This window comes from Lissotriton vulgaris, chromosome 1_1, assembly GCF_964263255.1.
Source record: "Lissotriton vulgaris chromosome 1_1, aLisVul1.2, whole genome shotgun sequence".
In the NCBI taxonomy this organism is placed as follows: domain Eukaryota; kingdom Metazoa; phylum Chordata; class Amphibia; order Caudata; family Salamandridae; genus Lissotriton; species Lissotriton vulgaris.
The window spans coordinates 34,893,390-34,908,919 of NC_141685.1; the positions used below are offsets into that span (position 1 = coordinate 34,893,390).

Consider the following 15,530-nt stretch of genomic DNA (forward strand, 5'->3'; position numbering starts at 1 on the left):
TTTTGTTTGTTAATAATGAAAAGATATCTTTAAAAAAAAATGAAATCTTGACTGTATGCATCTATCTTAAGCAAAACCTTAAGCACTTGGGTGCTTCGTGAGCGCCCTTACTTTGCTAAGTTACTCTGTGAACACTGTTAAATCACCTCATTTTCAGACATTAATAAGATGTCACCTGATCACCAGAACTTTTAGTTAAATATCTGTGTATGATGAAATATTCCCTACTACGTTACAAAGGCAGTAAAGAAGAAGGGGGCGATTTACTAAGATTTTGCGTCATGTTTGCGTCACAAAAGTGGCACAAAACAGTGCAAAATCTTTTTTTCCTAATTTTCTTTCCAGCAAATAACGTAAATGTAATGTGAAGCATCGCATGGCACTGCTTCACGTTACTTTGCACCATGTGGTCCTGCCGATGGTGGGGCTTGGGGGTTCCCATGCAACCACCCATTGTTTCTCATGCTAAACTCAATTTATCAAATACAGTAGATTTGGTTTAGCGTGAGAAAACGGCAACCTTTTAAACTAGGCGCTTGGAAGGAGAGAGGCTTTCATTTCTCCTTCCTTTTCTGACTTTGCATGCGTAGTGCACTGTGCAACATACATGCAAAATTAGAAAAGGTTTCCCTCATGTCTAGGCATAGTATTTTGTACAAGAAGGGTGTCCTTCCTGTACAAAACCTATGCTGGACTCACACACACAAACACCCTAGCGCTCTGGTGCTAAGGTGTTTGCATGGCACAGGGCCGCTGTAATCAGTGCTGGCGCAAGGGAGAGGTAAGGAGAGAGCCATATCTTTGAAAATATGGGGCTCTCCTGCTCCCTCCCTGTCATGCAGCACAGCCTCGCAGGGGGAGGCCTGTGCTGCATTGCGTGGAGATTTGGTAAATCTCCCCAGAAATGTCTTTTACAACAAGTTACATATTATACGTTCTCATTCCATTTTGTTTCAATTTAGTAATTTTAAATATCTTTACATCCAACAGAAAACAAGCCTTGAATGTATGAATTGACCATCAATAAAGAAGCGAATGCTGTAAATCTTCAATAATAGCAGTAATATTGAGCTACAGTATTCAGGAAAACATCAGCGCAGTCGGCGGCAGAGGAACCTGCACACAAACTGACAGATCCCGGATGAAGCATCAAGGGCATTTCAGTGATTGTAAGAGACTGAGCTGTGCACCTCCACGCCAAAAGACGAATAAATGACCTTAGGAAAATTAGGGCAACAACAATAACAACCTGCCTCCTGTATAAACAAGTGTTAAATACTAACTTTGATCATGGGATTGGTATGATATGATTACCGCAGTGCTCTATTTTCTAAAATAAAGACAAGCCATCATTCCGTGCTCTAGGTGAATTGTAAACTCTTTCTGGCCAAACCACAGTAACAAGCGAAAAGCACAACAGTGTGGAGCCAGACAACTGACGGGTAATGGAAAGAGGAGCTCTTCTATCTACAATACAACAGACTGTCCAAATTTGCACCGGCCCGAAAGAAGATACATCTTTACCTGCAAGCGTGCATAGCCATAATCCAATCTAAAGGCACAATCGCCTACAAAGACACATTCTATGTATTAGGAGTGTGGAAAATATTTGGTGGCTATTGTATTTTATTGTTAAAACAGAAACAAAACGTGCAAAATACTGCACACATATAAAGTGTGTGAGAAAAACACAAGTGCTTTAACAGCCATGTTGGCCCATCAGGAAATACAGTCATGGGATGTAGACAAATATATACCCGACCCACAGAGACTAACCAAGAAAGAAGAATCATACACATGCAGCAAGAGCTTTAGTTTGTCATCACTACTCAAGCTTCATCAGCACACGAACACAGGACAAAAACCAGTCAAGTGCAATGAATGTGTAAAGTGCTTTAGTCAGTTATCACACCTTCAAAGACATAATCAAACACACACAGGGGAAAAGTCATTTAAATGCAGTGAATGTGTGAAGAGCTTTAGTCGAATATCAAAGCTACAAAGTCATCAGCGAACACACACGGGGGAAAAACCCTATCATTGTAGTGAATGTGACCGCAGTTTTAGTTACTCTTCAGCATTAAGGATTCATCAGCGAACGCACACAGGAGGAAAACCATTCAAGTGCAATGAATGTGTCAATAGCTTTAGTCGGTTATCAAACCTCAAAACACATCAGCAAACACACACAAGGGAAAAGCCATTCAAGTGCAGTAAATGTGGGAAGAGCTTTAGTCGATTATCAAACCTACGAAGACATCAAGAAACACACACAAGGGAAAAGCCATTCAAGTGCAGTGAATGTGCAAAGTGTTTTACTTTCTCGTCACACCTACAAAGCCATCTGTGGAACCACATAGGAGAAAAAAGATTCAAGTGCAGTGAATGTGCAAAGTGCTTCAGTAAGTCATCACACCTACAAAATCATCTGCGAACACACACAGGAGAAAAGCCATTTAAATGCAGTGAATGTGGGAAGAGCTTTAGTCGATTAGATCACCTACAAAGACATCAGCGAACACACTCTGAGGAAAAACCATACCAGTGCAGTGATTGTGGGACGAGCTGTAATCGATTAGAAAATCTGCAAACACATCAGCGAACACACACAGGGGAAAAACCATACCATTGCAATGAATGTGAAAGCATTTTTACTCGTTACTCAACATTAAGGATTCATCAGCGAACACACACAGGGGAAAAGCCATTCAAGTGCAGTGACTGTGCAAAGTGCTTTAGTCACTTATCAACTCTCCAAACACATCAGCGAACACACACAGGGGAAAAACCCTATCATTGTAGTGAATGTGACAGTAGTTTTCACGGCTCTTCAGCATTAAGGTATCATCAGCGAACTCACACAGGAGAAAAACCATTCAAGTGCAATGCATGTCTAAAGAGCTTTAGTCGATTATCAGTGCTACACAGCCATCAGCGAACACACACAGGGCAAAAACCATTCAAGTGCAGTGAATGTGCAAGGTGCTTTAGTCAGTTATCAGACCTAAAAAGTCATCAGCGAACACACACAGGGGAAAAACCATTCAGGTGCAGTGAATGTGGGAAGAGCTTTAGTCAATTATCAGTGCTAAAAGGTCATCAGCGAACACACACAGGGGAGAAACCATTCAACTGCAGTGAATGTGGGAAGAGCTTTAGTCACTTATCAAACCTCCAAACACATCAACGAACACACACAGGGGAAAAACCCTATCATTGTAGTGAATGTGACAGTAGTTTTCGCGGCGCTTCAGCATTAAGGATTCATCAGCGAACTCACACAGGAGAAAAACCATTCAAGTGCAATGAATGTGTCAAGAGCTTTAGTCAATTATCAGTGCTACAAAGACATCAGCGAACACACACAGGAGAAAAACGATTCAACTGCAATGAATGTGGGAAGAGCTTTAGTCACTTATCAAACCTCCAAACACATCAGCGAACACACACAGGGGAGAATCCCTATCATTGTAGTGAATGTGACAGTAGTTTTCACGGCTCTTCAGCACTAAGGTATCATCAGCGAACTCACACAGGAAAAAAAACATTAAAGTGCAGTGAATGTCTGAAGAGCTTTAGCCGATTATCACATCTACAAAGTCATCAGCGAACACACACAGGGGAAAAACCATTCAAGTGCAATGAATGTCTAAAGAGCTTTAGTCTGTTATCACATCTACAACGTCATCAGCGAACACACACAGGGGAAAAACCCTATCATTGTAGTGAATGTGACAGTAGTTTTAGCAGCTCTTCAGCATTAGGGTATCATCAGAGAACTCACACAGGAGAAAAACCATTCAAGTGCAATGAATGTTTAAAGAGCTTTAGTCAATTATCAGTGCTACAAAGTCATCAGAGAACACACACAGGGGAAAAACCATTCAACTGCAGTGAATGTGGGAAGAGCTTTAGGTACTTATCAAGCCTCCAAACACATCAGCGAACACACACAGGGGAAAAACCCTATCCTTGTAGTGAATGTGACAGTAGTTTTCGCAGCTCTTCAGCATTAAGGATTCATCAGCGAACTCATACAGGAGAAAAACCATTCAAGTGCAATGAATGTGTCAAGAGCTTTAGTCAATTATCAGGGCTACAAAGACATCAGAGAACACACACAGGGGAAAAACCATTCAACTGCAGTGAATGTGGGAAGAGCTTTAGTCACTTATCAAGCCTCCAAACACATCAGCGAACACACACAGGGGAAAAACCCTATCATTGTAGTGAATGTGACAGTAGTTTTCGCGGCTCTTCGGCATTAAAGATTCATCAGCAAACTCACACAGGAGAAAAACCATTCAAGTGCAATGAATGTGTCAAGAGCTTTAGTCAGTTATCAGGACTACAAAGACATCAGCGAACACACACAGGAGAAAAACCATTCAAGTGCAATGAATGTGGGACGAGCTTTAGTCACTTATCAAGCCTCCAAACACATCAGCGAACACACACAGGGGAAAAACCCTATCATTGTAGTGAATGTGACAGTAGTTTTCGCAGCTCTTCGGCATTAAGGATTCATCAGCAAACTCACACAGGAGAAAAACCATTCAAGTGCAATGAATGTGTCAAGAGCTTTAGTCAGTTATCAGGACTACAAAGACATCAGCGAACACACACAGGAGAAAAACCATTCAAGTGCTTTGAATGTACAAAGTGCTTTAGTCAGTTATCACACCTTAAAAGTCATCAGCAAACACACATGGGGGAAAAACTATTCAACAGCAGTGAATGTGGGAAGAACTTTAGTCATTTATCAAACCTCCTAACACATCAGCGAACACAGAGACTCCGCAAAGAACTTAAGAACATCAAAAATAATATTGACCTATCTGAGGACATAGACAAGAGCAGAACAGTGCAGTTATTGTGAGAGGAATGAATTACGGAAAAAGATTTTAATTCAAATTATGTGGGACATTGAAATGCCAGATGATAAAACACCGACTAGCAGTAAAGAAGGAATACAGATAACAGTATTTGCAGAATTATAAAAGTGTTTGTTTTCAGTGATTGTTCACTTCCGTACACATAGCAAAGCGACATGATGTACCAGGATACACAGTGGGAGGCAAGTACAATGTGGACTAAAAGAAAAGAAAAATTGTTGATTTTTATTTGGTGAAGAAGAGATACAAAGAAAACCATTCAATCACACCTGATCACACTATCTGTAAAAGCAACACTGAACAATACTGGGACTAACAACGATATTTTCAGCTAACATGTCGGATTAATGATAAAACCTATAAACCAAACACACCCAGAGTTGACATGTTGTCAGGGCTCTGGAGATGAGAAACTTCATTGGTAAAATGTAGGTATTACTATTAACAAATGCCACTGCAGTATATGTGATTAACTAAAGCGAAGCACAAGTGTTCAAGAAATAACCTATTTTTAGATATAAAAGAGCATATACCTTGTTTTTGAGTATCGTTTACTGCATCTTTAACACTCTGGTATCGGTTGATGGATCAGCTCGTGCCACGGGCCTTATAACTGAAGGAATCAAAATATTATTACATTACCATAAAACTATGGGGCTATTCTTACCAATTAGCCCCTTCCCAATTACCAATTATCAATAATCAATCAGATGGCAGTGGAGAACACCAATTCATCTTCAAAGAAGAAGCTCCTTTTTTTGAATCAGTGATACAATGGTCACGCTATATAGATGATATTATTTTTATATGGGACAGTGATCAAAATTCCTTATCAGAATTTACACAATGGCTCAATCTATGCGATGAGAATCTAGTGTTTACTGCACACCACAGCAATGTAGAAATTGAATTTCTAGATATCAAACTGAAACATGAAAACTATGCACTCTATGTAGATCTCTATACTAAGCCCACAGCGCGAAATACAATATTACATCACAGTAGCTTCCACCCTCTGAAACAAAAAAATGCAATCCCATTTGGACAATTCCTACGACTTCGTCGTAATTGCACTAAAATCAGCGATTACGACACTCGTAGTGAAGATATGAAAATCAAATTTAAAAACCGAGGCTACCCACATCGAGTCATTCGGGATGCATATAAGAGAGCACATTTCTTTGATCGCCAATATCTGCTATCAAAGGAAACTGAACCTGCGAAAAATAATCTCATTTTTGTCACAAGACATTCTGTCCTCAATTACCAAATTAGGCAAATTATCAGTTCTCACTGGTATCTGCTCAACATAAACAGGACACAATCAGATAAAATACAAAAACCCATGTTCGCGTATAGAAAGAACAAGAACATCAGGGATATTGTAGTACGGTCGAGGATGCCCCCCCCTAAACCAATACTACAACGTGGCATTTTTGACTCTCGCCCCATACATGGAAACTTTAAATGTGGCGGATGCAAGTCATGTGCCCAATGCATAGAGGACAATTCAATATCTTACAATGGCATTACTGTGGCACCCATGGTATAAACAATTGTAAAACCAAGAACTTGATATATCTCCTGTTATGTCCATGCGAGAAAGCCTACGTTGGGGAAACTTCCAGATCCCTGAACACTCGCCTAACAGAACATAGATCTGCAATACGCACAAAAAAAAATTCAGCGCCACTGGTATCACATTTTGTAGAACACAATCACTCTCCAGAAGATGCTAAGTGGTTTATACTGGAAAAAATCATACCAACGGCAGGGCTCTGCTGTGACAAAGTGCGCAAAAAGCGGGAAGTCTATCATATATTCATGTTCAATACTGTATCTAATGGTCTTAACTTAGAAATACAGTGGTCTGATGCTATCATGTAGTCGGCCTACCTAGCCAACACTAAAATCAATGGCTTCAAAATTGAACGGTCTTCTACATGGGATTAGATCTAGTATGGATAAATACTCTATACCGCTACCAGAGATGGTCTTGATTGTGAATATCTGTATAACTATTCGATCCATGTTTACACTAGAATGCTACTGACTTTGTAAATACTCAATTCTAGAAATAACGATTGTAAAGAAATGAACACTGTATATAATATCATTACATTTTGTAAATAGCACTTGTATGTTGTAAAAATTATCTGTATAGTGCCTGTGTATACTGCTGTTGACTACGATTATTTAGTTACTGGCATTGACAATTTTATCCTACCGTCATTCAGAATGATATTATTCTGTATACAGATTGCACTGCGATAATTCGTCTATTTAGTTTATCCGAGTATCTATCCCCCCATTACATCTCGGATTCCTGTACATAGTACACATCTTAGGAGGAGACAATTATTATACCTGGACGTATAATTCCTTTTGTCTAAAACTTTATTCTTAAATTCCCTTTATCTACTTCTTATTGAAAATCAGAAGTCAACATTCTACTTATATGCACAGCAAGGTGCTTAGTACTTTACATCATGTTTATAGCCCCTTTTTCTCTTTTTCATTTTTTACCTTACTCTTTTCTTTCAGTTTTCAACTATCGTGCCCTACGTCATTATTCTACTAGTCCTGTGTTTATCTTTTGGTCTCCTTGGTTTCCGACGTACTAACCCGGCGCCGACCTAAATGACCCATAGTCCTATTTCTATTACTATTTTTGCCGATCGCGGCTCTTTCAACTTGGAAATAAAAGGCGCGCCAGAATTTGAAATCGGTTACACACGTCTTCCCTTGGTGAGAGATACTCCGCCCACCACGCCTACGAGAGTCATAGCCAGCCGCATATATCTGAAGCAACGATAAGCCTTTCTAACTGGATACCCATCAGACTTCGTTTGAAAATATAGGGACACCACAGTTACTTTTCCTCCGTTTTTCTAACTTCATTCTTGTGTCTGTCACATCATTTTCAGACCACAAGACCCATTTACCGTTTAAAGATCTCTGCCTCTCGGAAGTACGACCTACGAGCCCCCTAGGTAATTTATGGTTACCGTTTTCTACGTTGCTTGTTTGTTTAACAAGAGGGCTTCTGTTTGTTCAACATTTATTCAATGCATAAGCTGCAGACTCCGATGATAAGAGCCCCTTATAGTTCTTTATTTTAACATCACTTTCCATGATTCTATGACAAGCGCCTTTTGTAACCATTAATACCTCTCTTTTGCAATAATATCTCCCCTATGTAAAAACGGCTTGGTTATATATTTTTTTCAGGAACCCATCCACACATGTATTAATGTGTTTTTGCATCCTTGCTACACAGCCGACCCTGCCCTTTGCGATTACCTTTTTTGAACACTTATCAAAGTGAATATGCTATAAAACGGGACGACAACAAAGCCTGTCATTCAGGTATATGTAGAATTCGTCTCATGTTTTCTCATTTAGCATCTTTATGCATCTGTGTGAAACCCCTATTTTTATATCAAACTATCTGTCATGTTTCAGCTTGAAGAAGAAGAAGAATCTTCAAGGATATTCTATCAACTTAATTAATCATGTAAAGTCGTGCGGACGGAACAATATCTCTATAAGGTACATTTTCCTGGATGCTAGTTGATGTGACTACAAAAGAAAGACACTGTGGATATTTACTTATACCAGTCTTCTATTTCTTCCCCTTCTCTTTTTTTTATATATTAGACATTTATCTTATACTCAAGCCCAAAAGGACGTGTAGGTTTTCCTGTAATCCAATTTGGGTAAGCTCTCTTTGACTCAGACTTGTAATCTGTATAGGATATCTGTCTATGCCAGTGGACATATCACCTGTCTTTGTTCGGTTTCATGTTTATACAATTTAAAATATACTATGAAGTCTACATCAGGTAACTATACAGGTAATTTGGATTGAACATGAATAGTTACACTATTATTGGAGTATCTAGAAGTGAAATGTAAATATAGATGTATATGTGTGATTTTCAGGCAACCTAATAATATAGAAGCACTTATGCCGTCCTTTGACAATCTGAATGTGAAAAGTAAATATAGATGTGTATTTAGAACATATAGGCAGTTTAGGACTAATGTGAGTACTTATGTTATCTTATAATAAATTTATGTAAATATAGATGCGTACTTTGGATGTCATGAACATACAGCAACAAGGTACTGGATGTTATGGGGTTTGCATATAGGTCTGTGTCTCTCATTTGTCTCTTACCATGATCTACACTATATAACCTGACTGTAGACAAAAAAATACTGTCTTGTTTATATTTGTTTATGAAATATTATCTGTTTTTATGTCACTTAAGTAAAATATGTATAACTATCTCACTCTCGCTCACACTGTCTTTTTAACATTTCAGTGCAATAAAAGGCCACCTGAAGAAGGCTAGCCAGCCGAAACGCGCGTTGTGACCTACCTTGCCATATTGCATATATTACTAGTCTTGTTATATGTTTGTCTGTAATGGTTTTTAATGTTTATGCACTATTAGTAATTTAATGTAAAAGACAAATTTGTATACAATGAATTCTTTCGAAAAATCAAAAAAATGAAAATAGAAATTCTTAGGATAAAATAAATACATACAAAAGAAGGTTTATAACTTGGTGAGTGGTGAGTTTATCTGTCAGTATATGTTGATAAATATATTATTTGTGGTTTATTACATTTATGTTGTCACTTGACTATAGACCTTTACCAAACAGTGGAGAAGGATCAATCATTTATTCTTCAAAAGAGCTCTGGCCAGAGGAGCCTCTCTCTCATCCTCACCCCTCTGGGTGCGCGGAGAAGACTGCCAGCATAAAGTTGATACAATTCTTTTATACAGTTTGAGTCACTAGCAAGATCACCTTTCATGGAAGAACAAGTTGTCAGCATATGATACAGTAAGTCCATGTAGGGCACAATTGATTACAGCTAGCAGGGCCTGCACTATTCCTGAGACAGGTCAGAAAGGGAACTCCATTAGCTATCTCGGGACCTGGAAGTACGAGAACAGAGTCTGCAAGAAAATGTGTCTCAGCAAGCCAAAGCCAGATGGCCTTGGATTCTCAAGTTAAAGGAAAGACAGTTCACTTTTAAGCTGCTCTCAGTAATTCAAACTCCAAGAGGGAGGGGGACTATGCCATGAGTGAAGTTACAGAACAAGTGTCTGCATCAGAGGTTTTCCTGCCATTAACAAGCCTCTATCAATATACAGAAATGTTCATATTGGGAACCTAACAAAAGGAAAGCAATGTAGCATAACAGGTCCCTTACTGAGGGGACAAGAGTATCATAAGAGTTTCCACATTACAGGAACAATTCTGTACACCTAAAGCTTGCACATTTCAAAGATAGCTCAGTGGGTTGCAGCACATGAAAAACAAGCGGGAACTTCATATTGGTTAGACACATTGAGCCAATACAAAATATATATATCAGAAAAAGAAATGAATGAGTACATATTGCTAACACATATATTGGATATATTACGCCAATACCATATATAGGATTTTATATCCCATCAGACCGCCCTTTTGGCGTGATGTAGCCAAGATTCAAAAACTAATCCTAGAACACTCTCTTATTTGAAAGTGCCACTAAAACTAAGAACCTGACATTCCATTATCTGCAGAGGGGGAGACCACCACTACCTTGCACTATACCATCCTTCATTTAATTGATCATGTTTCTGAAAGCCAGAGAGATGGCATAAGAAAAATTCAAATTGAGGCCTAAGGCGAATTTATACTAGTGGATTACATATATGAAATGATATGTTCTGCATTATTATATACAGATATTCAGATACATTTTCTAATAATGACATTTTCACATTATATAGGTCTAATGAATTCTACTGACTGCACATATTATTACACAAATGTACTGACTTGCTCAAGGGAAACATTCCTGCTCAAGGGAAAGAACTAGTGTACTCAGTGTTGGTGAACCATTGGAATCCTACACTTCATTTTCTTATCTAGCAAGAAAAGTTCATGCTTCCTTCATTACATTTGGGCTGGTATTGAGCTGCAGGATATCTTTTTACTGTCTTTTCGGGATATACCTCTAATGCAATACACTGTACTTCATGACATCTTTGTGTCCTTCACTAGTCAGAGTAAAAAGAAATTCATGGGCCCTTCAACTAATAGATACTTCATCTGTGCCAGTCTTTGTGTGAGATTAAATAAATCCTATACATACTCAAGTGAAATAGTGGTGTTTGTTATCAAAACTCCCAGAGAAATGGAGATACTCTTCATCATAGGATGGACTTGATACTACTTCCATTAAACAGCCAAATATATGAACATGCCCATCAAAATAATTGAAATTACAATAATAAAAGCAACGAAGGCCACCTTCACTCTGGTCGACCATCGGAAAAGAACTGTGTAGAATAAACAGACCGCCGGGGAGCAAGTGGTTTCTCATCCTCCAGGGTAAATCGAGCAAAGGGAAACATACTTTCTAAAAGTCCAGATATAAACTCGGCCGCTCTCTAAAAGTCCACAAATCTAAACTGGGTATCCACACAGCACGCAGACCACCAGAGGGTTCTTCCTTCTTCCTGAGGGATCTTCTCCCTGTGTCCGTTAGAGCCTCACAGGCAGGCTCTTTCCTTTGATCAAAAAGAGAAATCAACTCCAATTCCAACACAACCTCAGCCCTTAACTCAGTCTTTCTTTCTGAAACGAGCTATTTTACAAAGTGTTTCCAGCTCTCAACAGGTTCAGTCCAGTGTCTCGCTCAGTACCCCAGTTTCTAAAATCTAATGCTCCTCGATTCAGGTCTTTGCCTATTTCTTTCCAACAGTTGCTGGGGTACCGCGTGGCCTTCGGGGCCTGAGGTCCTATTTCGAATGACCAGGCCGTTCCTGATCGGGGAACAGCGTTTCTGCAAGAACATTTGGGGCATTTGATTCCTCCAATGCCCGAGGATCAGCAGCTTCCTCAGACTGTGCTGCTGATTTCACAGAAAGTGGCCCTTCACTTGGTTGCCCTTTATCCTGAACATCCGAAAAAGGCACAGAACTCACAGGGACCTCGTTTTCTTCACTCAAAATTCCATAGTGATTTTTAACATCAAAAGGTAGTGGCAGCGGGAGGCGCTTCACGTGCGAAGCATGGATCCAATGCTTCCGCCCGTGCACCTTCACCGCCGTTCTCGTGGCCAAGAGGACCTGGAATGGGTCGTCCACTTTGGCTGCAGACAGTTTCTTCGGTCATAGTTTTGTACCAAAACCCACTCTCCTGGTTCCAGACGATGTCCGATGCCCTCCGGCGGTGGCCGCTGTGTGTCCGATACCTGTTGATGAATGGAACGAAGATTTTTAGTCAAGGCATACAAGTAGTCTGTCATCAGAGGGTAATCAATGTCCCTAAAGGACCGGGGTCTAGGGACTCCCCACACATTTGCAGGACGACCAAAAATCACCTCGTAAGGTGATAGCCCAGTTCTAGTATGAGGGGTAGTTCTCATGGACAATAATGCCAGGGGGGGGGTGCATCGGGCCAACTCAGACCAGTGCTTTCACAGATCTTGGCCATCTTGAGTTTCAGAATTTTAACAAGGTGACTGCAATCAGGTGGCCTGTAATCTTCAAGGAGTGGCCATGCGCCATGGGATTACTCTAGAATGCATTATTATTTTCATAGGATACAAAGGCCAAGACAGTGCTTCCTGCCTTTTCAATTGGGTATTTTCCATTATCTTCTGTCGTCTAGGGGTAGACAGCTATACAGGAATTCTATCTATGTCTATGTCCTCACATACAATGGCATTGTATAATGGGGTAAACATCTCTTGAAATACTACATCTATGTGCTCCTACAATTCTTATCTAAAACATATTAAAAAAAAGAAACATATGGAAACAGCTTTTCAGAGGCACACAAATACCTCCCTTTAATAATGGTGTATTAGGTGCATAATGCAATACCGACTAATGATGGTATTACCACTATTTAAATCTCATCTGATCCCACCAACATTCAAGACAGTAGGAACAAAAGGTAAAAACCAACTAACATGGGCATTTGTAACTATGCCATGTTCCTGAAATAAGCGCAAGGTTTTTTATGTTTTGTCTATTATAGTTCAAGTGGACATAAAGAAAAGGTCTCGAAAACCCATCTAGTCATACAAAAGGGAATTATAATATGGGGGGGGGGGGTCCATAATACATCACTATAGCCTGGGAATACATACTTGAACAATATACCAAGGGCTGCAAGAAAATATAAAACTGCTTTGTCCTATTCCAAATTATGCAACATTAGCTTCTAATAAGGAGTGTGTGTTCATTTACACAGACTAGCTAATAAAGAACTAGCCATGTCACCTAGGAAACTACCCCCCCCCCCCAACTCATTCCCCTAAAGATCAAAATAAAACATGAGAAAAGGGGAGAGCAACATTACATATTACCTAGCCTTAATTTGTAAGGGGGCTAGCAAGGGTGGGCCGTGGGGCTAACGGGGAGCTAACCTCCTCTTCCTTCCCCCAGTTTGACAGGAGGAAATCTAAAACAGGTTTCAATTCTGTCAACACTATAAATCCCTATGTGTAGCAACTAAGTTAAAGCAAAATTTAAAGGAGACCCATAGCACTTTTGAGAGGGCTAGAAATCCTTTTAGCAAATGTAAAAACGTTTATTGCCTCAGCCTATAAGCATTAATGCTTCATATTTATGGCAAAGGCTATCTATTAATCAAAATGCACAAATACAATAAGAAGCAGTGTGTATTATATTTGTTTCATAATACAGACGTCAGCTATTTGTATTACACCCTGATGCATGTATTCACTGAAACCTAAGGCAGACTAAAATCGTTTTAAATGCACAATTTGTTGTTGCAAATTAATGAATTCTTGCCTAATTTCGACTTTGCTACTTGGGGCCCTGAAAAAGAAATATCCTACACCTTGCATACATATTAACTATCCTCAGAATGTTTCCTACTAACTGCAAAGATTGGACATCAAATATATCTCGTGTAAATCCTTAGAAAAAATTACTTTTACACCTGTCCGAGTGAAATTTCGATACAAATAGCCTCATCAAGTAATCCTACACCACCCAAATGAAATAATAAGGCTAGGAGGTCATAATATGGCTTTTAAGCTTCCTAAATATTAAAAAACGAAATTTCAAAAAGTACTATTCAATTCTAATAATTCATAATTAATAATTTATCTTTTAATAAAACCAATTGTTTTTTAATAATTCCATTTATTAAAGCAAGCGGCATCTCTCACCTATGATATTTTAGATGCCTTTATTCATAAGCCTAGTAGCCTAACTTGAAAACATGGCAACTTTCTTTGCCACTATTTACAAGAATGAGCTTATAAAACGAAAACTGTTTAAGAAAAGGGAATCCTGTTAAATATTTTCAACTATCCAAAATATTGAACCTCATTGGTGAAATCCCTTAACAGCATTTATAAAATGCAGAGCTTTTCACTCGTGCTGAACTGAGGAAATCTTGCCTGAGTAAACATTCCTGTTCTACTTGTGGCCTAAAAACAACAACAACAACAGCTGTTTTGCTCATCTCGCAGTGAATGCTCTTCTCAGTGTTGCAACATGCTTGTGGTAGCAGCCTTTAAAACAGACATTTCGAGTTTTAAAATGTGTGTTATACAGCAAAATCCAATGTATTCAAATGCTGTGTTTACCCATTACTTGTCTAATACAGTATATCTAAAGAGAGTTTTTTATAATGATTTATTTTATTATAGAACAGGCAAATTTCGTTTTTTTTTTTATTTTTAAGGCCTATTATCCCTATTTAAGGAATATGACCAAGAAAACCTGGTTTTCCTTCAAGGTATCATACACTACCTAGGAAGCAGAACAGAATTTAACTAGTGCGAGGTTAAGTCACCTTTTAGCTAGAGCCTCAAAACACAATTCTTCCTGTTATGTCCAATTCAGGAAATATTTTAATCAAAGACTGCGTGTTCATAAGGAAGAGACAGTCATGGCTTAACTGTAGGTGGCACATTTTAGTTTTACATACCATTTTCGGTTTTCTCCAATACCAATTTGACATACACTACTGATGTGTTTGTCAGTTATGATCACAGTATGATAAAAGACCATATCTGTGGAATATAATCATTTCAAGCAAGTTCCCCTCAAAAGCTGCGCAGAGACAGACGTCGTCACGGCATCTCCTTACATCACAGGAGAACTTGTACAAAAAAATAGAACTGTCAATACAACACAAAGACAAAATCATATATAAAATAAAATTACATATGCCAAGCCATCAGTATACCAAGCACAGAGAGCATAGACAAATTACTAACATATATAAACGAGCAGTGATGCACAATCACTGCACCTACAGCTCAGAGTGCAACAATTTGTCAGACTTAAAATTAAGAACTAATTTCCTTGCAATTCCAACCCCCATCTGACAGTAGGTCATCTTTATGATGACCAGCTGTCAGCTGAACGTACTATGTCGCATCTGACACACAGCACCAAAATGCTTAGCATGAGAACACACAAACATTTCTTTTGAGAGTGGTTATGCCAAAAATACATCCATTTCAATACATCGCTGACAGTCACTTTTTCTTCTCACAACCATGACATTTTATTTTGTTTGCCACTTCAACTCACGTGTCTTGTCAATCCATAAATGACCTGTGGGCAG

General features: G+C 38.9%; 1 protein-coding gene across 1 annotated transcript; it reads left to right on the plus strand.

The window, feature by feature from the left end:
- The first annotated feature begins 1,037 nt into the window (after positions 1-1,037).
- Positions 1,038-6,150, plus strand: LOC147737077 (uncharacterized). The gene has a single exon (XM_086962912.1). The coding sequence runs from the start codon at positions 1,709-1,711 to the stop codon at positions 4,877-4,879; it is 3,171 nt and encodes a 1,056-aa protein (XP_086819038.1). The 5' UTR covers positions 1,038-1,708; the 3' UTR covers positions 4,880-6,150.
- Positions 6,151-15,530: the final 9,380 nt, after the last annotated feature.